The 26,430-nt window shown below is 43.7% G+C and overlaps 1 protein-coding gene across 17 annotated transcripts in view; it reads right to left on the minus strand.

Annotated features, from left to right (window-relative positions):
- Positions 1-26,430, minus strand: part of caska (calcium/calmodulin-dependent serine protein kinase a) — a 171,666-nt gene that overhangs the window by 80,319 nt on the left and 64,917 nt on the right. For all 17 annotated transcript variants that reach the window (XM_041868412.2, XM_041868396.2, XM_041868371.2 and 14 more), the window contains exons 2-5: positions 24,346-24,458; positions 5,008-5,113; positions 1,945-2,022; positions 1,031-1,103 (exon numbers count right to left, since the gene is read on the minus strand). In XM_041868412.2, coding sequence (XP_041724346.1) covers positions 1,031-1,103; positions 1,945-2,022; positions 5,008-5,113; positions 24,346-24,458 — 370 coding nt within the window. The remainder of the gene's footprint in view (positions 1-1,030; positions 1,104-1,944; positions 2,023-5,007; positions 5,114-24,345; positions 24,459-26,430) is intronic.

Below are 26,430 nucleotides of genomic sequence, written 5' to 3' on the forward strand. Positions count from 1 at the left end.
TGTAGAGTCCATGCCCCGGCGAATTGAGGCTGTTCTGAGGGGTGTGCAACTTAATATTAGGAAGGTGTTCTTAATGTTTGGTATACTCAGTGTATATGATAATAAGACTGTTTGGGGTTTCAAACATAACTACACCAGCTTCAACTCAGGGGCTTGTACAACTCTGTCAATAACAACGACTACACACTACTCATAGTTATTGCAATTTATCTCCAAAGTTAAAATGTTGACTCATGGTTCTGGAGCAATATAGAGTCAAGGTTGGAAGGTTTATAATCTAACCATTGCCAGGGCAACAATAACAACAAAAGCCCCACCATACCATCAGCTCACATGAGAAGTAAAGTAAAGCTGTGGTTTTAGCAGCTACACATGAACGTTAATAAAACCACAGCGTCTTCAGGTTCTCACCCAGGGCGTCAGCTAGCTGCCTGGTTTCTCACAGCTTCCATCCTAACCAGCTAACAGCAGCTATGTGGTTTACCATTAATGAGCCTGATCAAACGAATACTTTTTTATTTCTGTTAGAACATGAATATTGTCACAGGTTTTTATGAAACTCTAAATAAAATACAAAACAACTCTAACTGTATGAAACTCAATGTACAGTACTGCCAATAGCATGCTGTGAGGGTAGGAACTGCACTGGTGTTTTTGGCTTGTTTATTTGGTTTAGGTATATATGCTTTAGCTCTCCAGAAGTGGAGTTGGAAATCCCTGTAAAGGAAGATAATCTGCCCAGCACATCACAGACCCAGAACAAGGCCGTCAGAAAGACAGAAGATGAAATATTTAGAAGACGAGCAGCACAACTTTCACTTATTCATTGTTCAGACAGACAGACATTCAAATGTCTGGGCCAAGATGGGAAAACAGAGAGAATTCCCTCCTCAGCTGTTGTAGTCTGGGTCATGATGGCGGAGGAGAGGACTGGGGTGAGCTGAGCACTGTCAGTAAAATCAGAGCTAGTTCCCAACTCGGAGTAAACACACAAACACGCACACACTATCAAACAGACACTCGGGCCTACCTTCACGTCTCGATGGATGACGTTGTTGTCATGGCAATATCGTAGTGCCTCTAGGATCTGTCTCATGTAATGACTGGAGAGGGACAGAGAGAAATAAAACACCATGACTGTCGATTGAAACAACATTGTTGTAATCAGTGGTGTAAAGTACTTACAGTAAGTAAAAATACTTTAAAGTACTACTTAAGTAGTTTTTTTAAATCTGTAATTCACTATTTATATTTTGGAAAATTTTACTCCACTACATTCCTAAAGAAAATAATGTACTTTCTACTCCATACATTTTCCCTGACACCCAAAAGTACTCTTTACATTTTGAATGCTTAGCAGGACAGGAAACTGGTCCAATTCACACACTTATCCAGAGAACATCCCTGTTCATCCCTACTGCAGCTGTTCTGGCGGACTCACTAAACATAAATGCTTCGTTTGTAAATTATGTCTGAGTGCTGGATTGTGCCCCTGGCTATCTGTAAATGTAAAAAACTAAATAATTGTGCCATTCATATAAGAAATATAAGGAATTTGAAATTATTTATACTTTTACTTTTAATACTTAAGTATATTTAAAAACATATACTTTTACTCAAGTAGTATTTTACTGGGTGACTTTCACTTTCGTCATTTTCTAGTAAGGTATCTTTACTTTTACTCAAGCATGAAAATTGGGTACTTTTTCCACCACTGGTTGGAATGTCAACACTGTAATAGCAACAAGTGGATACTGTTGTCTTTTGTATCGTGTGTGTTTTTCTATTCTTCTCTGAATTTCTATTTCACTAGTGTTGTGTTTTGAAATGCTGAATGTCACATCGAAGTATGGCCTTGAGAAAATCAAGGCCCCAACAAATTGAATTGAACTCAATGCAACAAGAGGAATTCTTCAAGTAGAGAATCATGGGAAGTGGTCTTACCTGGCCACTGCTTCACTGTACACAAAGCCAGCATCAGCCCTCTTCACGATCTCAAAACACAGGTCTGCTCCATCCATACTGTAGGAGAGAGACAGCGAGAGCGGCAGAGGGAGACGGAGATAGAGGGGCAGAGGGGGAAGGAGAGGGAAGGAGAGAGAGAGAGAGAGGGCGAGAGAGCGAGGGAGGGGAAGAAGAGAGGTCAGTTTGGCATAAAGGTCAATGTAAACGTCCAAACTTCAGGAGGTGAAAAGGCTACCCTTATTAAAGTTTGAAGTGTGTGTTACTGTCTTTACTTTATCTATCCAATACTCAAGACACCACTGCTATGCGTCGGTTTGAAAGCTGTGTGTCTGTGTCTGTCTGTCTGTCTGTGTGATAAAGCTATGGAAGTTCCTCAAAATGAAACTTGTTCGTTTTTATCAAATCCTTTGATGCATATGAGAGAGATGTGAAGCAGGACTTTTCATATTTCATGTTTCACATTAAGGAATTTGTCATGATGTGTGTTTGTGCACGCGTGCGTGTGTGTGTCTGGAGTCTTCAGGGACCTAAGGGGAGTTTCCTCTGGTGTGGAATCTTTGTCTTATCTCTGCCTCTTCATATTCCACTGATTGTGCTTTCTTTCTTTCTTTCTAGCTCTTTCTTATTTTTCCGCACAACACAAGGGATGCTATTTAAAACAAAAACTGCACAAAACTATTTAGGCAACAGGGATCTTGATCCAGGACGGGATTGAATGTCTCTGCTGTAACCAAGAAGCTTAATATTGACTTCTAGACACTTAGCTAGCAAGTTAGCAAACCAAATGCATAGCTGGAGCCCTGAGCTGGATATCATTTATTTGACACATCTTAGATTTCTTATAGTTATACTTAACTTATAAGCAATGGTGTAACCCCCAACCCACAAAATATATATAAATATATTTTAACGATATTGAAAATCATACTGTCGGTATTTTGAAATAACCCGGTATATGGCATTAACGCTATATCGCCCAAGCCTATCTCTCACCCCCTTTCCCGCTCTCTCCCTCTCCTGCTTTCTCGATCACTTCTTCTACCACCTGGCCACTCGGGCTCCTTCTCCGTTTCAGCCCTCCGCCATTCTCTTCTTGCTCTATCAGCGTTCTCTCACTCTCTTTCTCCTATTATCACAAAACCTCTCACTTCAACACATTCTATAACAGCTTCCTACACTGATACACACACACACCCCTTTACCCTTTACCCATATTTTGGCCTGATAACTAGCATAGCTATGCTAGCGTCAGCGAGCAGTAGGAATCCCATTACCAGCTGTCGCATCAATAATACCACTTCTAGCATGACTGCACTGCAACATGACAGAAAGACTGAACTGATGGTGATGGGAGCTCCCACTGATTCTAACTGATCATATCAAACCTTATCACATACAGAATAAAATACTTTGATATAAAAAATGCTTGCAGAGTATACCTTGCCGAGTATATACAGTGGGGAAAAAAAGTATTTAGTCAGCCACCAATTGTGCAAGTTCTCCCACTTAAAAAGATGAGAGAGGCCTGTAATTTTCATCATAGGTACACGTCAACTATGACAGACAAATTGAGGGAAAAAAATCCAGAAAATCACATTGTAGGATTTTTTATGAATTTATTTGCAAATTATGGTGGAAAATAAGTATTTGGTCACCTACAAACAAGCAAGAATTCTGGCTCTCACAGACCTGTAACTTCTTCTTTAAGAGGCTCCTCTGTCCTCCACTTGTTACCTGTATTAATGGCACCTGTTTGAACTTGTTATCAGTATAAAAGACACCTGTCCACAACCTCAAACAGTCACACTCCAAACTCCACTATGGCCAAGACCAAAGAGCTGTCAAAGGACACCAGAAACAAAATTGTAGACCTGCACCAGGCTGGGAACACTGAATCTGCAAAAGGTAAGCAGCTTGGTTTGAAGAAATCAACTGTGGGAGCAATTATTAGGAAATGGAAGACATACAAGACCACTGATAATCTCTCTCGATCTGGGGCTCCACGCAAGATCTCACCCCGTGGGGTCAAAACGATCACAAGAACGGTGAGCAAAAATCCCAGAACCACACGGGGGGACCTAGTGAATGACCTGCAGAGAGCTGGGACCAAAGTAACAAAGCCTACCATCAGTAACACACTACGCCGCCAGGGACTCAAATCCTGCAGTGCCAGACGTGTCCCCCTGCTTAAGCCAGTACATGTCCAGGCCCATCTGAAGTTTGCTAGAGTGCATTTGGATGATCCAGAAGAGGATTGGGAGAATGTCATATGGTCAGATGAAACCAAAATAGAACTTTTTTGGTAAAAACTCAACTCGTCGTGTTTGGAGGACAAAGAATGCTGAGTTGCATCCAAAGAACACCATACCTACTGTGAAGCATGGGGGTGGAAACATCATGCTTTGGGGCTGTTTTTCTGCAAAGGGACCAGGACGACTGATCCGTGTAAAGGAAAGAATGAATGGGGCCATGTATCGTGAGATTTTGAGTGAAAACCTCCTTCCATCAGCAAGGGCATTGAAGATGAAACGTGGCTGGGTCTATCAGCATGACAATGATCCCAAACACACCGCCTGGGCAACGAAGGAGTAGATTCGTAAGAAGCATTCCTGGAGAGGCCTAGTCCGTGTTGCCCAGCGACAGCCCCAAAACATCACTGCTCTAGAGGAGATCTGCATGGAGGAATGGGCCAAAATACCAGCAACAGTGTGTGAAAACCTTGTGAAGACTTTGCCAACAAAGGGTATATAACAAAGTATTGAGAAACTTTTGTTATTGACCAAATACTTATTTTCCACCATAATTTGCAAATAAATTCATTAAAAAATCCTACAATGTGATTTTCTGGATTTTTTTTTCTCCTTTTGTCTGTCATAGTTGACGTGTACCTATGATGAAAATTACAGGCCTCTCTCATCTTTTTAAGTGGGAGAACTTGCACAATTGGTGGCTGACTAAATACTTTTTTCCCCCACTGTAAGTGTGTGTGTGTGTGTGTGTGATCATGTGTAATAGATAAGTTACAGTGTGTGACAGACTTACAACTCGAAGACCATGTAGAGCATGCCTTCCGAACTGTATGTCTCCACCAGCTCTACGATGTGCGGGTGCTTCAGCATGTGGCAGATACTGGCCTCTCTCTTCAGATCTGTGGAGGTAAGCGAAAGAGAGAGAAAGGTTAGAGGTCAGGGGTTAGAATTCATGTACAGTAAATGAGAGAAAAAAACAATGCTCTACGTTAGGCTAGATCAATACACATGCCTCATCGCTATAACTACTCAATCTGAAAAAGAAAATGAATGTGGTAAATATCATGTGAGAGCTTGAGTTTTGGGGAGAGTGATGTGCATGGGGAGAAAATTCGATTGCTTGAACAAATCAATATTCTAAGTCTTCAACAGGGATGCTAATGGGGTATTGCACTGTCATCCTAAACAAGATGGATTGAAGGTATAAACTCTAACAGGTATTATAAACCAAGTGGTTCAAGCCCTGAATGTTGATTGGCTGAAAGCCGTGGCATATCAGACATTATAAACTAGGTGGTTCGAGCCCTGAATGCTGATTGGCTGACAGCCGTGGTATATCAGAGCGTATACCATGGGAATGACAAAACATTTATTGTTTACACTGGTAACCAGTTTGTAATAGCAATAATGAGGGTTTGTGGTATACGGCCAATATATCACGGCTAAGGGATGTATCCAGGCACCCAGTGTTGTGTCGTGCATAAGAACAGCCCTTAGCTGTGGTATATTGGCCATATACCACACCCCCTCGTGCCTTATTGCTTAAATAAGCCTCTTACCTCAAGCTTGCTCCTCAGATACTAGTTAGAATGGCAAAAGGAGCACTATAGTAGAGAACAGTCAATGTGTGTGATTTCTCCTTGGTGCAGAATTATTTTGAAATGTATACGAAAGACTAGAGTCAGAACTCAAACAATTGCAGAAAATGACTTTCCAGATAGCACTTTTAGAAATTGTGTTTGATTTGTACAGCAGCGTGTGTCTGGGATGGAAGGAGTTGACACTGGATTTAGAAACACTCACTGCATTGGTCCCAGTACTAGAGACAGTGCAGCTGACTCATTGTAGAGCCTGGTGTCTGCTGTTAAGACTAGCCAACACCAGGGGGAGCTATCAGGCGCTAACATGAAGCTTCATCTAAACAGGCAACGTGTGTTACTGTTACTCCTCTCTCCTTCCCTCTGTCCAATGTGAGGTCCTACCCTGCCATCTTCCTCGCCTCTCTCCCTTCCTCCTCCCATACCTCTCTTTGTCCCTCCCTATCGTCCTGTGTTTATCTGTGTGACCCAGTTGGCAAACAGACCAACAGAAATACCTCTAGCCTTTTATATATACATTTGAGTCATTTAGCAGACTATCCAGAGCGACTTACAGTAGTGAGTGCATACATTTTCATGCTTATTTTTTTCAGTACTGGTCCCCACTGTACTGCACTACACAGTGTACAAAACATTAAGGACACCTTCCTAATATTAAGTTGCACCCCCCGCCCCCCTTTTGCCCTCAGAACAGCTTTAATTCGTCAGGGCATGGACTCTACAAGGTGTCGAAAGCGTTCCACAGGGATGCTGGCCCATGTTGACTCCAATGCTTCCCACAGTTGTGTCAAGTTGGCTGGACGTCCTTTGGGTGGTGGACCATTCTTGATACACACGGGAAACTGTTGAGCGTGAAAAACCCAGTAGCGTTGCAGTTCTTGACACAAACCAGTGCGCCTGGCACCTACTACCATACCCCGTTCAAAGGCGCTTAAATCTTTTGTCTTGCCCATTCACCCTCTGAATGGCACACAATCCATGTCTCAATTGTCTCAAGGCTTAAAGATCCTTCTTTAGCCTGTCTCTTCCCCTTCATCTACACTAATTGAAGTGGATTTAACAAGTAACATCAATAAGGGATCATCCTGTAGCTTTCACCTGGATTCACCTGGTCAGTCTATGTCATGGACAGAGCAGGTGTCCTTAATGTTGTGTACACTCAGTGTATATTACAGAGTGAGAGAGAACCAATAGATCAACACAAACATACTGCATGTTGTTTAGACTACAGCACTATCTTCATCAAGCAGTGGAATGTTAGACTTGTTTCTTGGTTCTACAGACACAATGGACCAGCGTTACTCTGCTTTATTTTCCTCTCTCCTCCCTTTCCCTCTCCTGTCTTCACCTCGCCCAGGGCTCTACGCTGACCTTTTTTACAAGGAGCACGTGTGCACATAATTGGAAAATATAGGTGCACACAAAGAGATTTAGGAGCACAATCAAACATATTTGAGGTAATAAAGCTAAAATCCTTAATGTTTCTAGGTACTCTGGTGCTCCTAAATAAAATTGATAGGTCACACAGCATAATATCTAGGCGCATATGGTCGCACTGTAGTGCCCTGTCTAAGCTCCTCTCCTCATCCATCCATCCCCTACAGCAGGCACTTTCCTTAACATCCACCTCCAGGCAACAGCTATTCTGGGAGGGAATATTGGAGCTAGCCAAGTGAGATATCATATATGTAACCTTGCACACACAGGAGTGCGTGTATGATATACATAACCTTTCGGCTTTATACACACACTCCAGGAAAACACATTACTACTCTCTCTTAACTGCATTCACTTTTAATATCATTCTCTTCAATATCACACACATAAAACCAAACTATGCTGACACACAAATACTGGTACACACAAATTCTCATTCATACAGCCTGCAATACATTTTGATGCAACTGGAGGACATTTAACATTCATCAGCAGTGCCAATGTCAGAGTTCCAGGAGAAAGAAAGAAAGAGAGAGGCAACGTGAAAGGAGATATCGGAGAGAGTGTCTCCTCTCATACACTTCCAAAAGAGTGAGTGGCATTCCCTGTGCTGCTAAGGAATAAATAAATAAGCGAATATCACAGCCAATCACAACACTGGCGGGTAATTAATACTGTGAAACACTATCCTTTCACTATTACTGCAGATATACTGTATTATGAACATTTTCTGTAATTACAATTCAAAAATTCAAAAAAATCCTATGTGTAGCATCTTTAAGGGTAGGCAGGCAGGAGGCAAAGGATAAGGTACATAAAATAGTGATTTTGTTCATAGCAATAATGGCAGTGGAAGGTTAATGTTGGCAAGTAGGCAAAAATGACTTACCAAAACAAAGAAACGATGAACAAAAATTAATTTTTCTTCAAGAAATCAAAAGCAAAACGAAAAACAATCCAAAATTGGACTAGGCCTTAAGTATCAGGCTACAGGTACTGAGAAAACGAAATATGACCCACATGGACACGCTCCCCTTCCGAGCTTACAGAACTCTGGCAAAGCCAGGTAGAAATGCCTTGCGCCATCTTCTAGGCTAAACCATAGCGGGGGTGAGTAGGGGTGCACACTGCACATAACCAATTAACTGGTTAAAAACGTATTTACTATAGAAACGTCTAAAAGCAGACTATCATAACATCACATTATTCATAGGCCTTCTAATCAAACCGGTTCACATCTTCAATAGCAGTGATCTCAATTAACAAATAAACAAAATTACAGAACTGAGCAAACGCAGATCTTCACGGAAATGTCAGTGGGCGTGCCTTGTGTTGAGCGCAGACGTGCATGACCTCAGAGAAGCAGCAACAAACAAGAACAAAAACACAGTAAGCACTCCAAATAAATCCCCAAACTGAAGGAAAATAACTTCACTTGATTAACAAACGTAGGCTAATGACAAGAGGAGAATTTATTAGCAACAGGACTCATGATTACATCATGCTATATAATCAGTGGCCTGTCACCATACAATAAGTGAGCGAGTGTGCGAGAGAGGAGAGAACTTGGAATAACAACACTAAATGGCTTTACTGTGAGAATCAGAGAGACACGTGGCTCTTGTAGGCCTACAGGTGGGTTTAGTAATACTTGTATTAGCACTAGCTAGCCTAGTAGGGAGTGTTTGTCCTAAGAGAATTACCCATAGACTACTGTTAGCATAGCAAAACCTTCAACAGAGCTTAAAGGAAAATACCACTCAAAAACTATCTTTTGGTATTTGTTTCATTAGTTCACTGTTGATACAGTCCCAAAATGTTTTGCATGCCAGCAATCAAGATATCGAACTTTCAAAATACAGAAAGTGTCACAGTATGATGCGTAGACTAATGAAACAAATACCAAAATATTGTTTTTGAGTGGAATGTTCTCGATGCTTACATAGAGAAACAAAACAACAGTGTTTCAGCTCCCAGTGGTAGCTCTCAGGCCTCTGTGTGTGTGTGTGTGTGTGTGTGTGTGTGTGTGTGTGTGTGTGTTGGAAGTGACTGAATGGAAATGATTCTCAGATCACTGAATCAGCATTACAGCTGACCTCAGAATAGAGGCAATAAATAAGGAGGGGAGGGAGCATGAGTGAGAGATTGCATAAGTGTGGTTGAATGAAAGAGATTAAATGAATGAAAATTGGGAGGGAGAGAGGTAGGGAGGGAGATGGATATAGATCACACACAACAAGGCCATGTACTTTCTTCAAAGCCAGACCAAAACCCACGAGGAAAGTACAAACCTCCATATAGCTTTGATACGCATGCACACTGCAGGGGACATGTCAAACAGTGCCATGTTCAATGACTCACCACAGATAAAGCAGTTAGGAGGAAAGGAGAGGGGGTAAGAGAGAGAGAGAGATGTGATCTCAATAGAGGTCCCTGTTTCTCCAGCTGGGAGTTAAAGCATGCTCTGGAGGAGGCCCTGATCTCTGTGTCTGTGTGTCTGGTGTCTGTGCGCATGCGCTTGTGTGATGTTTCTACTGCTGGTAGTCAATGCCTGCTCCAAAGGGGCAGCAGAGAGAGGCCCTGGTATATGAAGTAGAGCTCTAGATGCCAGGTGCCCCATTACTATAGCTACCACCTGGAGAGGAGAGGGAGGGAAGGAGGGATGGGGAGATGGATGGAGAAAGGCAGAAAGGGAGGGGTGGGGACTGAAAGTGATTCATCTCTCTGGTTCTCAGGGCTGCTTTTCTCTCTTATCTCTTCTGCAGTCTGACCTATTCATCATACCACACCACTGGGACAGCGGGCCTCGGCAAGTGTGTGTGTTTGTAGATGGAGAGAATGTGCATGCATGTGTGTCTGTGAAAGCTTTAGTGTGTGTGTGTGGGACCCCTGCTGGCAAATCGATCGCCGGCCCGCGCCATGTCTGGGTCCTTCTGGCCCGTGCCTAGGCTTTGTGCAGCGGTGTGTGTGTGTGACTCCTGTATTAAAGCTCCTTGTTCAAGTTTAACTGTTCTCTTTTCTATCACCCAACAAATGAGAAATATAAAAACAAATCAACAAAGGGAACAGCATTGCTACCATCTCTTGAGTTTGTGTGTGTGTGTGTGTGTGTGTGTGTGTGTGTGTGTGTACGGTTGATAGATTTCCCAGCGCTCCAGCCAAGGCTTGTGATTGGATATAAACAAGTGGGAGGGAGATGGAGAGGAATGGGAGCCATACTGAAAGTTTCATTTCTGTTTTACTCAGCCGTTTTCCATCCCTCTGTTTCCATCACTCGCTTTATGAGAAGGGAGGGATGACAGAAATCTTTGGCTCTGGTAGAAAGGAGATATTTCTCCTCCACGGAGCAGGTTACATGATCCCTCGTTCAGAATGGGTTTGCAGGGGATCGTCTGTGGCGTGTGGTAGGAAGAGATGCTAAGCTCAAACACTCATGCAGACTTAGAAAAGGACTTAACCTGACAGTGAGTTTTCATAGCATGCATGCACACACACAGCTCAATTCCATAAATTACTACAGAAGTAATAAATAATACTAGTAGTAATAATTTGAATTGTTATGCCAAGCCGACTGGCATGGGGGCTAGGTTTGAACAGGTTTCCTCTAAAAAGGGAGCAGTGTTGTCTGGAGAAACCACAAATATGACCTGCATCAGGGGAACTGGCCGGATCAGCTACCTGACAACACAGTGACATATCATATGTCACTGTACTGAAATCTACCACTCAACACCCGTCTGTGACTATACCTAGCCCCACACACACACAAATCTCTTTACCAAATCTCCTGTGTAATGCTAGTCCCTATACACTCCAGTGGGAAGAGATGAGAAAGGAGATGGAAAAAAATTAACAAATAGAAGTGTGAAGTGAGAGTGACATGACAGACTGTAGAACTGTATGACACTCAGACAAAAGAAAAAGGGGATGGTCCCAGTTCTACTCCTATTGGACAGTGCAATTTGTACTGTTGTCAGTATTCACATATGAAGCTTGAGTCTGACACACGCAGACCACACACACTCAAGAGATGGCAGTTCTGATCAACTTGATTTATTACTGAAGGGACTTGAGGGACCAGCAATAGAAATCAATAACCTTGTTTCACTTTTCTCCTTTAAATTATTCAGCAAAAAATTCTATTTTCCAGCAATGTAAAAATACAGCAGCTAGTACTGAGATTCCACATTCATGTAGGCTTTGAGATCAGAATCAGGCTTTAAAAATCAATATTTTTCAAGAAGGTTCCTAATGACAGAGCAGAGAGGATGAATAATCAAACACAGAGCCGAGAGAGGTTGTGATCAGCGGACAGGAAAGAACAGTCTCATTAGACAGCCTTCATAGAGCACAGAAAGACCGATCTCACAGAACCTCCCTCTTTCTTTCCTTTTCGCTCTTTCACTCCATCTCACACCATTATTTCTCCCTCGCTCTCTTTATCAATCTCCCAATCTCTCGCTGTACATTTCTGCCTGCCTGCCTGCCTGTCTGTCTGTCTCTCTGTCTTTCTCTCTCCTTCTCATAGAAGGTAGGTGTTAGCACTGTAATGGTCACTAAGTATAATGTGTCAGTGGTTGAGGTAACGGTAAGGCAGAGTACAGTTGTAATGTAATATAATGTAGATGTATGATTCTACATTGCAGATGAGATGCCATCAGTTACCTCTGTGTGTGTAGGCAATTATGCAAAGAATAGGCCCATACCCTGCTGCCAATTTACCCTCAACTGGCTCCGTGTGTGTGTGTGGATAGTAGTGTGTTTGCCTGAGCCAAGAAAAGGAAGATATATCATAATGGGTGGTTCAAGTAACTACAGGCCATATGTGGTCCTCTAAAATAAAGTGGCAGACTTCACCAAGACTGAACCCTGCAATCTTCCCCTCTTAAAAACAAATAGAACAACTATTTCTCTCTTTTTCAGAGTGGAGGAATGGTGCTGCAATGGATAGCTGCAGTTTTACGAGCTACTGACCAATTCTTATATTTTGTGTGTTTTTTTCCGCTGATCTAAACTATTTTTGTACATAATGTTTCCTATGACCGAAAAGAGCTTCTGGACATCAGAACAGCGGTCACTAACATCAATTTGGATGAATATTTCTACTTCAACGAGTCGGCGGCGCAGGACATACTGCTCACCCCGGACCAGGCCCTAATCCCACTAACTCAGAAAAGGAAGAGACGGCGTAAGGGAGGCCGACGTGAGGGCACCCTGACAAAACTACGTCGGCAAGTAAATATACCGCCTCTATCCTCCGTTCTATTGGCCAACACACAATCACTGGAGAACTGGACGAGCTCCGTTCGAGACTAACCTATCAACAGGACCTGAAGAACTGTAATATCATGGCTGAAGGACATATACATACAGTACCAGTCAAAAGTTTTAGAACACCTACTCATTCAAGGGTTTTTCTTTATTTCTACTCTTTTCTACATTGTAGAATAATAGTGAAGACATCAAAACTATGAAATAACATATATGGAATCATGTAGTAACCAAAAAAGTGTTAAACAAATCAAAATATATTTTATATTTGAGATTCTTCAAATAGCCACCCTTTGCCTTGTTGACAGCTTTGCACACTCTTGGCATTCTCTCAACCAGCTTCACCAAAAATGCTTTTCCAACAGTCTTGAAAGAGTTCCCACATACGCTGAGCACTTGTTGGCAGCTTTTCCTTCACTCTGCCGTCCGACTCATACCAAACCATCTCAATTGAGTTGAGGTCGGGGGATTGTGGAGGCCAGGTCATCTGATGCAGCACTCCATCACTCTCCTTCTTGGTAAAATAGCCCTTACACAGCCTGGAGGTGTGTTGGGTCATTGTCCTGTTGAAAAACAAATTATAGTCCCACTAAGCCCAAACCAGATGGGATGGCGTATGCTGTGGTAGCCATGCTGGTTAAGTGTGCCTTGAATTCTAAATAAATCACAGACAGCATCACCAGAAAAGCACCCCCACACCATAACACCTCCTCCTCTATGCTTTACGGTGGGAAATACACATGCAGAGATTATCCATTCACCCACACCGCGTCTCACAAAGCCACGGCGGTTGGAACCAAAAATCTCCAATTTGGACTCCAGACCAAAGGACAAATTTCCACCGAGCTAATGTCCATTGCTCGTGTTTCTTGGCCCAAGCAAGTCTCTTCTTCTTCTTATTGGTGTCCTTTAGTAGTGGTTTATTTGCAGCAATTCGACCATGAAGGCCTGATTCATACAGTCTCTTCTGAACAGTTGATGTTGAGATGTCTGTTACTTGAACTCTGAAGCATTTATTTGGGCTGCGATTTCTGAGGCTGGTAACTCTAATTAACTTATCCTCTGCAGCAGAGGCAACTCTGGGTCTTCCATTCCTGTGGTGGTCCTCATGAGAGCCAGTTTCATCATAGCGCTTCATGGTTTTCACGACTGCACTTGAAGAAACTTTCAAAGTTCTTGAAATGTTCCGTATTGACTGACCTTCATGTCTTAAAGTAATGATGGACTGTTGTTTCTCTTTTCTTATTTGAGCTGTTCTTGCCATAATATGGACTTGGTCTTTTACCAAATAGGGCTATCTTCTGTAGGTGTGTGTATCTTTGTTAACAACAGCTGGTGCGCGATCTCTAATATTAAGGAAGTCTCGAGGTTCTGCTCGCCTGAGTTAGAATACCACATGATTTTTTTTATTTCACCTTTATTTAACCAGGTAAGCCAGTTGAGAACAAGTTCTCATTTACAACTGCGACCTGGCCAAGATAAAGCAAAGCAGTGCGATAAAAAAAACAACACAGAGTTACATATCAAGTCAAAAATACAACAGAAAATATATATACAGTGTGTGCAAATGTAGCAAGTTATGGAGGTAAGGCAATAAATAGGCCATAGTGCAAAATAATTACAATTAGTATTAACACTGGAATGATATGCAAATAGAGATACTGGGGTGCAAATGAGCAAAATAAATAACAATATGGGGATGAGGTAGTTGGGTGGGCTAATTTCAGATGGGCTGTGTACAGGTGCAGTGATCGGTAAGTTGCTCTGACAACTGATGCTTAAAGTTAGTGAGGGAGATAAAAGTCTCCAGTGATAAGCTGTAGACCAGTGGTTCTCAACTGGTTTTAACTGGGGACTCAAATTTGACAATTACAATTTAGTCACAAACCACTATTATGGACTGTTGATGATTACATTTTGTAATGTTGTATTGCAGCTCCCTTCTTGGGCAGGCTTCACTTGCAAAATAGACTCTGCCTCAATTGGCTACTATTATGGTATTAATGAAAGTCATTACACAGCCATATTAACTGAGAAAACATTTATTATCAATTCAAGAGAATAAGCCATTTAATTAGGCGACCAGTTCAGGGGTAGGGTGTAATAAATGATCAGACTCAGAACATGACATCAAAACCAGTCCAATAATGTTAGTAACAGTAACACATACCACCGTTTAAAATAGAAAAAACAACAATCATTAGGAATTCTTAATCATCAATTACCATGTGAATAGTTTCACAACCGTGAAAAGTTTTTTTAAAGGTGTAAGTTAACCAGTTCAATAAAATGTCATATGAATGTCAGAATTAATTAACAATCACAACTGACATAGTTAACAATAACTCATGAACCTGTTCATTTATTGTGTGTGCGTGTTTGTGGCCCATCAGTGGGAAAGCTGGGAGTGTTTCTTCAGTTTGATACGTTTATTGAGGTCTGGGGTGATGGTTGACATGGCAACTCGGAGGTCATGCTGGCTGTCCAGTTTGTTTCTGCTTTTAGTTTCCAGCACGGCCATAGCAGAGAAGCCACTTTCACACAGATAGGTAGTGCTGAATGGTAGCATGATTCTGATTACATGACACGCGAGAGCAGGATACTCTCCCACTACGCTGCACCAGAACTGTGGCACTGTCATTTCCGAGAAGCGCATGCTCAGTCCGTGATCAAATCACAGCTCCACCAGCAGATCCTCTTCGTTGCTTGGCAACGTGACACTTCCCATCTCCACTCGAAAGGGGTCCCGTATCCAGTCGTATTGTCTCCTGTTCTCCTCCGGAAAGTAGTCGCAAAACTTTCCCTGCAGCTTGACAAGGTGCTTTTTAACAGTTGATCAGATTCTGAATCTCGAAATCAGCATTGGGAAACATGTCAATCCTCCCGTTAGAAACATGATTTGAGCTTCATCTTGAAGGCATCCACTTTGTCCCTCTGTTCAAATAGATTGTGCCCCCTCCCTTGCATTGACATATTGAGCGAATTGAGATGATCAAAAATATCCACCAGGTAGGCAACTAGCGCGAGCCATTCCTCACAATCGAAATGTTTGGCCATAGGTGACTTGTTTTCATAAATAATCTCTGCTCAAAGCTCATAAAAAGGTACCCAACACTTTACCCCTGGAAAGCCAGCGGACCTCTGCGTGATAAAGCACCTGCTGGTGCTCGCTCCCCATATCCCTGCAGAAGGCCTGGAAACACCTGCTTTTCATGGAACTCTTTTTGATATAGTTGACACACTTGATCACATCCTGGAGAGTGGCGTGGAGCTCAGGCACCATGTCCTTTGCAGCCAATGCCTCCCTGTGTAGGATGCAGTGGTTCCACGTCGCACTCGGTGCTCTCTCTAGGATTCGCTTTACTACTGCGGAGTGCTTTCCCGTCATGGCAGCTGCCCCATCAGTGGTCACACTGACGCACCCATCCCAGGCCAGTCCCATGGAGCCCAGGTACATATCCATTGTGTTAAAGACAGCCTCTGGTGGTGGAGGGCAAATCAGCACTAAAAAGGAACTGCTCCTCAAAGTTATTATCCCAGACGCGTCTGACATAGACCATTAAAATTACATGGTTAGCCACATCTGTGGATTCATCAAGCTGCAGTACGTAATGGCCATTTGCACTGATGCGCTCTGATGTCTGGCATGTTATTGTCCTCAGACATGTCCTGGATTCTCCTCCTCATGGTGTCATTGGATAGGGGTATGGTTTTAAGTTTGTTGGTGGCTGACTCTCCCAAGATTTCAGTACACATATCAATCGCAGCAGGGAGTATGAGATCCTCTGTGCTGGTGTGGGCTTTTTTGCACTTAGCAATGCGTTGGGCTAAAAGGTATGATGCCTTTTATTGTACCGTGCATACGTTCTTCAATGAATCTTGTGAGGCCTCCAGATATTGACATTTTCTTTTTAAAAAGTCAGCGGTCTTATCTTTGTGGCTTGGATGCTTGGTGTCCAGATGCCTTTTCATTTAGGACGGTTTCATGCTCTCATTAGCTAACAGCTCATTGCATAGGACGTACTGCGGTCTACACTCACCCTACCTGTCTTCTACAGTGCATTCGGAAAGTATTCAGACCCCTTGACTTTTTCCACATTTTGTTACTTTACAGCCTTATTCAAAAAAAATTTTTAAATCCTCAATCAATCTACACACAATACCCCTTAATGACAAATAATGTTTCATTTTTTATTTGAAATGTTTGCACATTCATTACAAATAAAAAACTTAAATATCACATTTACATATGTATTCAGACCCTTTACTCAGTACTTTATTGAAGCACCTTTAGCAGCATTTACAGCCTTGAGCCTTCTTGGGTATGACGCTATAAGCTTGGCACATCTGTATTTGGGGAGTTTCTCCCATTCTTCTCTGCAGATCCTCTCAAGCTCTGTCAGGTTGGATGGGGAGCGTCACTGCACAGCTATTTTCAGGTCTCTCCAGAGATGTTCGATCGGGTTCAAGTCCGGGCTCTGGCTGGGCCACTCAAGGAAATTCAGAGACTTGTCCTGAAGCCACTCCTGCGTTGTCTTGGCTGTGTGCTTAGGTTCGTTGTCCTGATGGAAGGTGAACCTTCGCCCAAGTCTGAGGTCCTGAGCGCTCTGGAGGAGGTTTTCATCAATGATCTCTCTGTACTTTGCGCCGTTCATCTTTCCCTCGATCCTGACTAGTCTCCCAGTCCCTGCCGCTGACAAACATCCCCACAGCATTACATTTACATTTACATTTACATTTTAGTCATTTAGCAGACGCTCTTATCCAGAGCGACTTACAGGAGCAATTAGGGTTAAGTGCCTTGCTTAAGGGCACATCGACAGATTTTTCACCTAGTCGGCTCGGGGATTAGAACCAGCGACCTTTCGGTTACTGGCACAACGCTCTTACCCACTAAGCTACCTGCCGCCCTATGCTGCCACCACCATGCTTCACTGTAGGGATGGTGCCAGGTTTCCTCCAGACGTGACGCTTGGCATTCAGGCCAAAGAGTTCAATCTTGGTTTCATCAGACCAGAGAATCTTGTTTCTCATGGTCTGAGTCCCTTAGGTGCCTTTTGGCAAACTACAAGCGGGCTGTCATGGGCCTTTTACTGAGGAGTGGCTTCCGTCTGGCCACTCTACCATAAAGGCCTGATTGGTGGAGTGCTGCAGAGATGGTTGTTCTTCTGGAAGGTTCTCCCATCTCCACAGAGGAACTCTGGAGCTCTGTCAAAGTGACCAAGAACCCGACCAAGTCACCTCCCTGACCAAGGCCCTTCTCCCCCGATTGCTCAGTTTGGCCGAGCGGCCAGCTCTAGGAAGAGTCTTGGTGGTTCCAAACTTCTTCCATTTAAGAATGATGGTGGCTACTGTGTTCTTGGGGACCTTCAATGCTGCAGACATTTTTTGGTACCCTTCCCCAGATCTGTGCCTCGACACAATCCGGTCTCGGAGCTCTACTGACAATTCCTTCGACCTAATGACTTGGTTTTTGCTCTGACATGCATTGTCAACTGTGGGACCTTATATAGACAGGTGTGTGCCTTTCCAAATCATGTCCAATCAATTGAATTTACCACAGGTGGACTCCAATCAAGTTGTAAATACATCTCAAGGATGATCAATGGAAACAGGATGTACCTGAGCTCAATTTAGAGTCTCATAGCAAAGTGTCTGAATACTTATGTAAATTTCTAAAAACCTGTTTTCGCTTCGTCATTATGGGATATTGTGTGTAGATTGATGATGATATTTGTATTTTTTTAATCCATTTTAGAATAAGGCTGTAATGTAACAGAATGTGGAAAAAGTCAAGGGGTCTGAATACTTTCCGAATGCACTGTATGATAAACAGAGTAGCAGCAGTGTAAATGATGATTGTATGTGAGTGTGTGTGTGCATGTGTGTTGAGTCAGAATAAATGTGTGTGCATGTTATGTGTGTGTTGGAGTGTCAGTGTGTGTGAGTGACCGTGCATAGAGACAGTGGAAAAAAACAACAACAAAAACAAGGGTCAACTCAGATAGTCCATGTAGCCATTCTGTTAGCTATTTAGCAGTCGTATGGCTTGGGGATAGAAGCTGTTCAGGAGCCTGTTGGTGTCAGACTTGATGCACTAGTACCGCTTGCCGTGCGGAAGCAGAGAGAACAGTCTATGGTTTGAGTGGCTGGAGTCTTATTTTTATATTTTTTATATTTTACCCCCCTTTTTCTACCCAATTTCGATCTTGTCTCATCGCTGCAACTCCCCAATGGGCTCGGGAGGCGAAGGTCGAGTCACACGTCCTCCGAAACATGACCCGCCTAACCGCGCTTCTTAACACCCGCCCACTTAACCCGGAAGCCAGCCGCACCAATGTGTCGGAGGAAACACTGTTCACCTGACAACAGAGGTCAGCCTGCAGTCTAACAATATATGTAGAGGTCCTGGATGTCAGGGAGCTCGGCCCCAGTGATGTACTGGGCTGTCCGCACCACCCTCTGTAGTGCCATGCGATCGAGGGCGGTTGCCATATCAAGCAGTGATGCAGCCAGTCAAGATTCTCTCAATGGTGCAGCTGTATAACTTTTTTAGGATTTGAGGGCCCATGCCAAACCTTTTCAACTTCCTGAGGGGGAAGAGGCTCTGTCGTGCCTTTTTCACGACTGTGCGCGTGAGTGGACCATTTTATGTCCTAAGTGATTTGGACACAGAGGAACTTGAAGCTCTTGACCCACTCCTACTCTGGCCTGTCGATGTGGATGGGGGCGTGCTCGGCCCCCAGTTTCCTGTAGTCCACGATCAGCTCCTTGGTCTTACTGCCGTTGAGGGAGAGGTTGCTGTCCCAGCACCACACTAAAAAGGTCACTGATCAGGCTTACCACCGCCGCATCGTCAGCAAACTTGATGATGGTGTTGGAGTCGTGTTGGGGCAGTATGCAAATTGGAGTGGGTCTAGGGTGTCTGGGATGATGGCATTGATGTATACCATAACCAGCCTTTCAAAGCACTTCATGATTACAGATGTGAGTGCTACAGGGCAGTAGTCATTGTGGCATGAAGCCTTAGAGTTCTTGGGAACAGGAATGATGGTAGTCATCTTAAGACATGTGGGGATTACAGACTTGGACAAGGAGAGGTTGAAAATTACTCTGAATATGCCTGGCAGCTGATCTGCACATGCTCTGAGAACGCACCCTGGAATACCGTCTGGCCTTGCGGCCTTACGAGTGTTGACCTAATTAAAAGACCTTACTCACGTCCGCCTCGGAGAGCGAGATCACTCACGTCCGCCTCGGAGAGCGAGATCACCCAGTCCTCTGGGTGGTGGGGGCCCTCACGCACGGTACAGTGTTGTTATTGTTGAAGCGTGCATAAAATGCATTGAGTTCGTCTGGTAGAGAGGCATTGTTGAGCAGATCACAGCTGGGTCTTCCTATGTAATCCGTAATGGACTGTAGCCCCTGCCACATGAGGCGGGCGTCAGAGCCTGTGTAGTATGATTCCACCTTATTCCTATATTGTCCTTTTGCTCGTTTGCTGAGTCTGCGGAGGTCGTAGCGGCACTTCTTGTACTTGTTCCTGTCCTCAGCCGTAGCCTCAGGGTTGTCTGCCATGGCCCTGTGTGTAGTAGCCCTGTCCTTTAGTTTAGATGCTAACCTCGTGTTAATCCAGGGCTTTTGATTGGGGAAGCAGCGAACCTTCACTGTGGGGACAATGTCGCTGATGCATTTCCTTATGAAGCCTGTGACGGTGGTTAGCTCGTTGATGTTATCGGCGGAGTCTTGGAACATATTCCAATCAGCGCTAGCAAAGCAGTCCTGTAGCATAATCTCTGATTCCGATGTAGATTTCTCAACAGAGCGAGTCACGGGTACTTCCTGTTTGAGCTTCTGCTTTTAAACAGAAAGCAGCAGTACGGAATCATGACCTGATTGGCCGAATGGCGGGCGAGGGAGGGCCTTGTATGCTTGATTGTGGGTAGAGTAACAGTGGTCTAGGACTTTATCATCCCTAGTGGCGAAGGAGACATCAAATCAAATCAAATTTTATTGGCCACATGCGCTGAATACAACAGGTGCAGACATTACAGTGAAATGCTTACTTACAGCCCTTAACCAACAGTGCATTTATTTTTAATAAAAAAGTAAAATAAAACAACAACAAAAAAGTGTTGAGAAAAAAAAGAGCAGAAGTAAAATAAAATAACAGTAGGGAGGCTATATATACAGGGGGGTACCGGTGCAGAGTCAATGTGCGGGGGCACCGGCTAGTTGAGGTACAGTGAGGGAAAAAAGTATTTGATCCCCTGTGATTTTGTACGGTTGCCCACAGACAAAGACATGATCAGTCTATAATTTTAATGGTAGGTTTATTTGAACAGTGAGAGATAGAATAACAACAACAAAATCCAGAAAAACGCATGTAAAAAATGTTATGAATTGATTTACATTTTAATGAGGGAAATAAGTATTTGACCCCTCTGCAAAACATGACTTAGTACTTGGTGGCAAAACGCTTGTTGGCAATCACAGAGGTCAGACGTTTCTTGTAGTTGGCCACCAGGTTTGCACACATTTCAGGAGGGATTCAGATCTTCAAGTCATTAAAGTTTCGAGGCTGATGTTTGGCAACTCGAACCTTCAGCTCCCTCCACAGATTTTCTATGGGATTAAGGTCTGGAGACTGGCTAGGCCACTCTAGGACCTTAATGTGCTTCTTCTTGAGCCACTCCTTTTTTGCCTTGGCCGTGTGTTTTGGGTCATTGTCATGCTGGAATACCCATCCATGACCCGAGTGGCGCAGTGGTCTAAGGCACTGTGCATCGCAGTGCTAGCTGTGCCACTAGAGATCCTGGTTCGAATCCAGGCTCTGTCGTAGCCGGCTGCGACCGGGAGACCCATGGGGCGGCGCACAATTGGCCCAGCGTCGTCCAGGGTAGGGGAGGGAATGGCCGGCAGGGATGTTGGTAGAGCACGGCGTTTGCAACGCCAGGGTTGTGGGTTCGATTCCCACGGGGGGCCAGTATGAAAAAATATAATGTATGCACTCACTAACTGTAAGTCCCTCTGGATAAGAGCGTCTGCTAAATGACTAAAATGTAAAATGTAAATGTAAATGACCCATTTTCAATGCCCTGGCTGAGGGAAGGCGGTTCTCCCCCAAGATTTGACTGTACACGGCCCCGTCCATTGTCCCTTTGATGCGGTGAAGTTGTCCTGTCCCCTTAACAGAAAAACACCCCCAAAGCATAATGTTTCCACCTCCATGTTTGATGGTGGGGATGGTGTTATTGGGGTCATAGGCAGCATTCCTCCTCCTCCAAACACGGCGAGTTGAGATGATGCCAGAGAGCTCGATTTTGGTTTCATCTGACCACAACAATTTTATCCAGTTCTCCTCTGAATCATTCAGATGTTCACTGGCAAACTTCAGACGGGCCTGTATATGTGCTTTCTTGAGCAGGGGGACCTTGCGGGCGCTGCAGGATTTCAGTCCTTCACGGCGTAGTGTATTACCAATTGTTTTCTTGGTGACTATGGTCCCAGCTGCCTTGAGATCATTGACAAGATCCTCCCGTGTAATTCTGGGCTGATTCCTCACCGTTCTCATGATCATTGCAACTCCACGAGGTGAGATCTTGCATGGAGCCCCAGGCCGAGGGAGATTGACAGTTCTTTTGTGTTTCTTCCATTTGCGAATAATCGCACCAACTGTTGTCACCTTCTCACCAAGCTGCCTGGCGATGGTCTTGTAGCCCATTCCAGCCTTGTGTAGGTCTACAATCTTGTCCCTGATATCCTTGGAGAGCTCTTTGGTCTTGGCCATGGTGGAGAGTTTGGAATCTGATTGATTGATTGCTTCTGTGGACAGGTGTCTTTTATACAGGTAACAAGCTGAGATTAGGAGCACTCCCTTTAAGAGTGTGCTCCTAATCTCAGCTCATTACCTGTATAAAAGACACCTGGGAGCCAGAAATCTTTCTGATTGAGAGGGGGTCAAATACTTATTTCCCTCATTAAAATGCAAATCAATTTATAACATTTTTGACATGGTTTTTCTGGATTTTTTTGTTGTTATTCTGTCTCTCACTGTTCAAATAAACCTACCATTAAAATGATAGACTGAACATTTCTTTGTCAGTGGGCAAATGTACAAAATCAGCAGGGGATCAAATACTTTTTTCCCTCACTGTAGTTTAAGTAATATGTACATGTGGGTAGAGTTAAAGTGACTATGCATAAATAATTAACAGAGTAGCAGCAGCGCAAAAATATGGGGTGGGGGGGCAGTGCAAATAGTCCGGGTAGCCATGATTAGCTGTTGTTGCTGATGTTGATGGAAGTTGGGCATCAAGTGTCTTAATGACGAGGAACAAGAAAAGGCGACAAGAAAAGCAGCCTCCGGATGTAAGTTTTCCTGCTTGTTTATAGCCTTGTACAGTTAGTTAATTGCCAGCTTGTTATATGTATTGTCTTGAGGTAGAATGTATACCACAGTCAGGATAACAGCTAAAAACTCCCTCGGGAGGTAGAAGGGTCGGCATTTGACCATCAGGTATTCCATTTTTAACCTCTCCCTGACCCAGTCTGTAATACCTACATGTTTCAAGCAGACCACCATAGTCCCTGTGCCCAAGAACACCAAGGTAACCTGTCTAAATGACTATCGCCCCGTAGCACTCACACCTGTAGCCATGAAATGCTTTGAAAGGCTGGTCCTGGCTCACATCAACGCCATCATCCCAGACAGCCTGGACTCACTCCAATTCGCATACCGCCCCAACAGATCCACAGATGACGCAATCTCTATTGAACTCCACACTGCCCTCTACCACCTGGACATGAGGAACACCTATGTGAGAATGCTGTTCATTGGCTACAGCTCAGCGTTCCACATCATAGTGCCCTCCAAGTTCATCACTAAACTAAGGACTCTGGGACTGAACACCTCCCGCTGAAACTGGATCCTGGGACCCGAGTTCTCCGCCATCCAGGACTTCTATCCTAGCGGTGTCAGAGGAAGGCCTTAAAAATGGTAAAAGACTCCAGCCACCCAAGTCAGACTGTTCCACTTGCTACCGCACGGCAAGCGGTACGCGGTACCGATGCACCATGTCTGGAACCAACAGGACCCTGAACAGCTTCTACCCCAAGCCATAAGACTGCTAAATAGTTAGTTAAATAGTTAACCAAATAGCTACCGGACTATGTGCATTTAACATTTTTTACTCATCACATACGTTGCTGCTACGTTTTATTATCTATCCTGTTGCCTAGTCACTTTATTCCTAGTTATATGTACATATCTACCTCAATTACCTCGTACCCCAGCACATCGACTCGGTACTGGTATCCCATGTACACAGCCAAGTTGTCGTTACTCATTGTGTATTTATTATTACTTTTATTATTATGGGTTATCACTTATTATTTCTCTATTTTCTTTCTCTCTGCATTGTTGGGAAGGGCCCGTAATTAAGCATTTCCCTGTTAGTCTACACCGGTTGTTTACGAAGCATGTGACACATAAAATTAGATTTGAAGTCTGTGCAGTGCGTCTGGTGCTTTGTGCAGACAATTTCATGACTCACTGACCTCTTTGTGATTGTTTTTCCAAAAGCAAACTAAAGTACCAAAATGTCTTGTGTGATAGTTTTTACCTCAGGGGCAGGGGTAAAGGGTTATTTGGAGTACCGACTCAGAGTGAGGACATTGGGAGGACACACACACACACACACACAAAGGCCTCCCACATCACCTTACAACCAGCTGATAGTGTGTATATTTGTCACTATAACCATCAGCATCCACACACACAACCGAGAAAGAGTGATATATAGTGTGTGTGTGTGTTTTCTTACCCTCTGTGCTGAGTCCAGGGCTAGAGGTAAACTGGGCCACGTCTACGATCTTCACGGCAAACTGCTGTCCTGTGTCTCTGTTGATACATCTCCTCACCACACTGAACGGACCCCTGCACAGGAAAGAACACACACACCTTAACATCTCATACCTTTATACATAGGACAGACCACCTTAACATCTCATTATTTAATACACAATAAATACAAATAGTGGGTTGTTCCCTGTAATTGTAATAACTTTTTAACCAGACCCCTTTTGATTTCAACAAAACCTTCAACACTGGAAAAGATAAACGGTTGCGTTTGAAGGGTTGCGGTCAAAAAGTGATTGGAATCAAATGGAACGACATTAGTACAAGTATAGTTTTCTAACAGACTAATGTTTTCATTCAATTGTTCCTTAATGTATCTGCAGTATCCCAAAGCAAGACATTGAGGCTAAATATGATTACACTATATAAAACACACACAACCCAAGCGCTCTAGTTTAGCTAAGAGAGTTGAGGTCAGTTCCATCTCAACTCCAGTCAGTTCTTATATTGAATCATTCTAGGATGAGGAAAATGTAGTAACCCACACCAGTAACCTTAAGACAGATGGAGTTGACCCTGAGTCAGTGAAAGGTGTTCAGTAAATATAACGTTTCCGCTGCCCTCGCAGACATCTCACAGTAGCTTGGCAGTTGGCACAGAGCAGAAGGCACACACACACACAGAGAGACACACACAGACACACACACACTCCTTGGAAAGCAGAGCCTCTCCTGCCTCAGGTGTGTGTAGGCTAGACAGCATCTGATTAAAGATGACCCAGTTCACACACATCCTCAGAGAAAAGAAAGAGACTGTGTGTGTGTGTGTGTCTGTGTATGGGTGGGTGTGTGCGTTTGTGCATGCATGTGAATGTTTGTGGGACAGTTTGAGTGCATTGCTGTCTCTCTCCTTTCATATTCCCTCCCTTTCTCCGCCTTGTCTGACTCCCCCTCTCTCTACCCCTCCCCATCTTTCTCTACCCCTCCCCATCTCTCTCTCCCCCTCCTCTCCCCATCTCAATTAAATTCAATTCAATGGGCTTTGTTGGCATGGGAAACATACAGTTGAAGTCGGAAGTTTACATACACCTTAGCCAAATACATTTAAACTCAGTTTTCCACAATTCCTGACATTTAATCCTAGTAAAAATTCCCTGTCTTAGGTCAGTTAGGATCACCACTTTATTTTAAGAATGTGAAATGTCAGAATAATAGTAGAGAGAATGATTCATTTCAGCTTTTATTTCTTTCATCACATTCCCAGTGGGTCAGACGTTTACATACACTCAAGTAGAATTTGGTAGCATTGCCTTTAAAAATTATTTAACTTGGGTCAAACGTTTTGGGTAGCCTTCCACAAGCTTCCCACAATAAGTTGGGTGAATTTTGGCCCATTCCTCCTGACAGAGCTGGTGTAACTGAGTCAGGTTTGTAGGCCTCCTTGTTCGCACACGCTTTTTCAGTTCTGCCCACAAATCTTCTGTAGGATTGTGGTCAGGGCTTTGTTGTCCTTAAGCCATTTTGCCACAACTTTGGAAGAATGCTTGGGGTCATTGTACATTTGGAAGACCCATTTGCGACCAAGCTTTAACTTCCTGACTGATGTCTTAAGATATTGCTTCAATATATCCACATAATTTTCCTTCCTCATGATGCCATCTATTTTGTGAAGTGCACCAGTCCCTCCTGCAGCAAAGCACCCCCCCAGCATGATGCTGCCACCTCCGTGCTTCACGGTTGGGATGGTGTTCTTCGGCTTGCAAGCAACCCCCTTTTTCCTCCAAACATAACAATGGTCATTATGGCCAAACAGTTCTATTTTTGTTTCATCAGACCAGAGGACATTTCTCCAAAAAGTACGATCTTTGTCCCCATGTGCAGTTGCAAACCGTAGTCTGTCTTTTTTATGGCGGTTTTGGAGCAGTGGCTTCTTCCTTGCTGAGCGGCCTTTCAGGTTATGTCGATATAGGACTTGTTTTACTGTGGATATAGATACTTTTGTACCCGTTTCCTCCAGCATCTTCACAAGGTCCTTTGCTGTTGTTCTGGGA

This window comes from Coregonus clupeaformis, chromosome 4 (genome assembly GCF_020615455.1).
Source record: "Coregonus clupeaformis isolate EN_2021a chromosome 4, ASM2061545v1, whole genome shotgun sequence".
In the NCBI taxonomy this organism is placed as follows: Eukaryota; Metazoa; Chordata; class Actinopteri; order Salmoniformes; family Salmonidae; genus Coregonus; species Coregonus clupeaformis.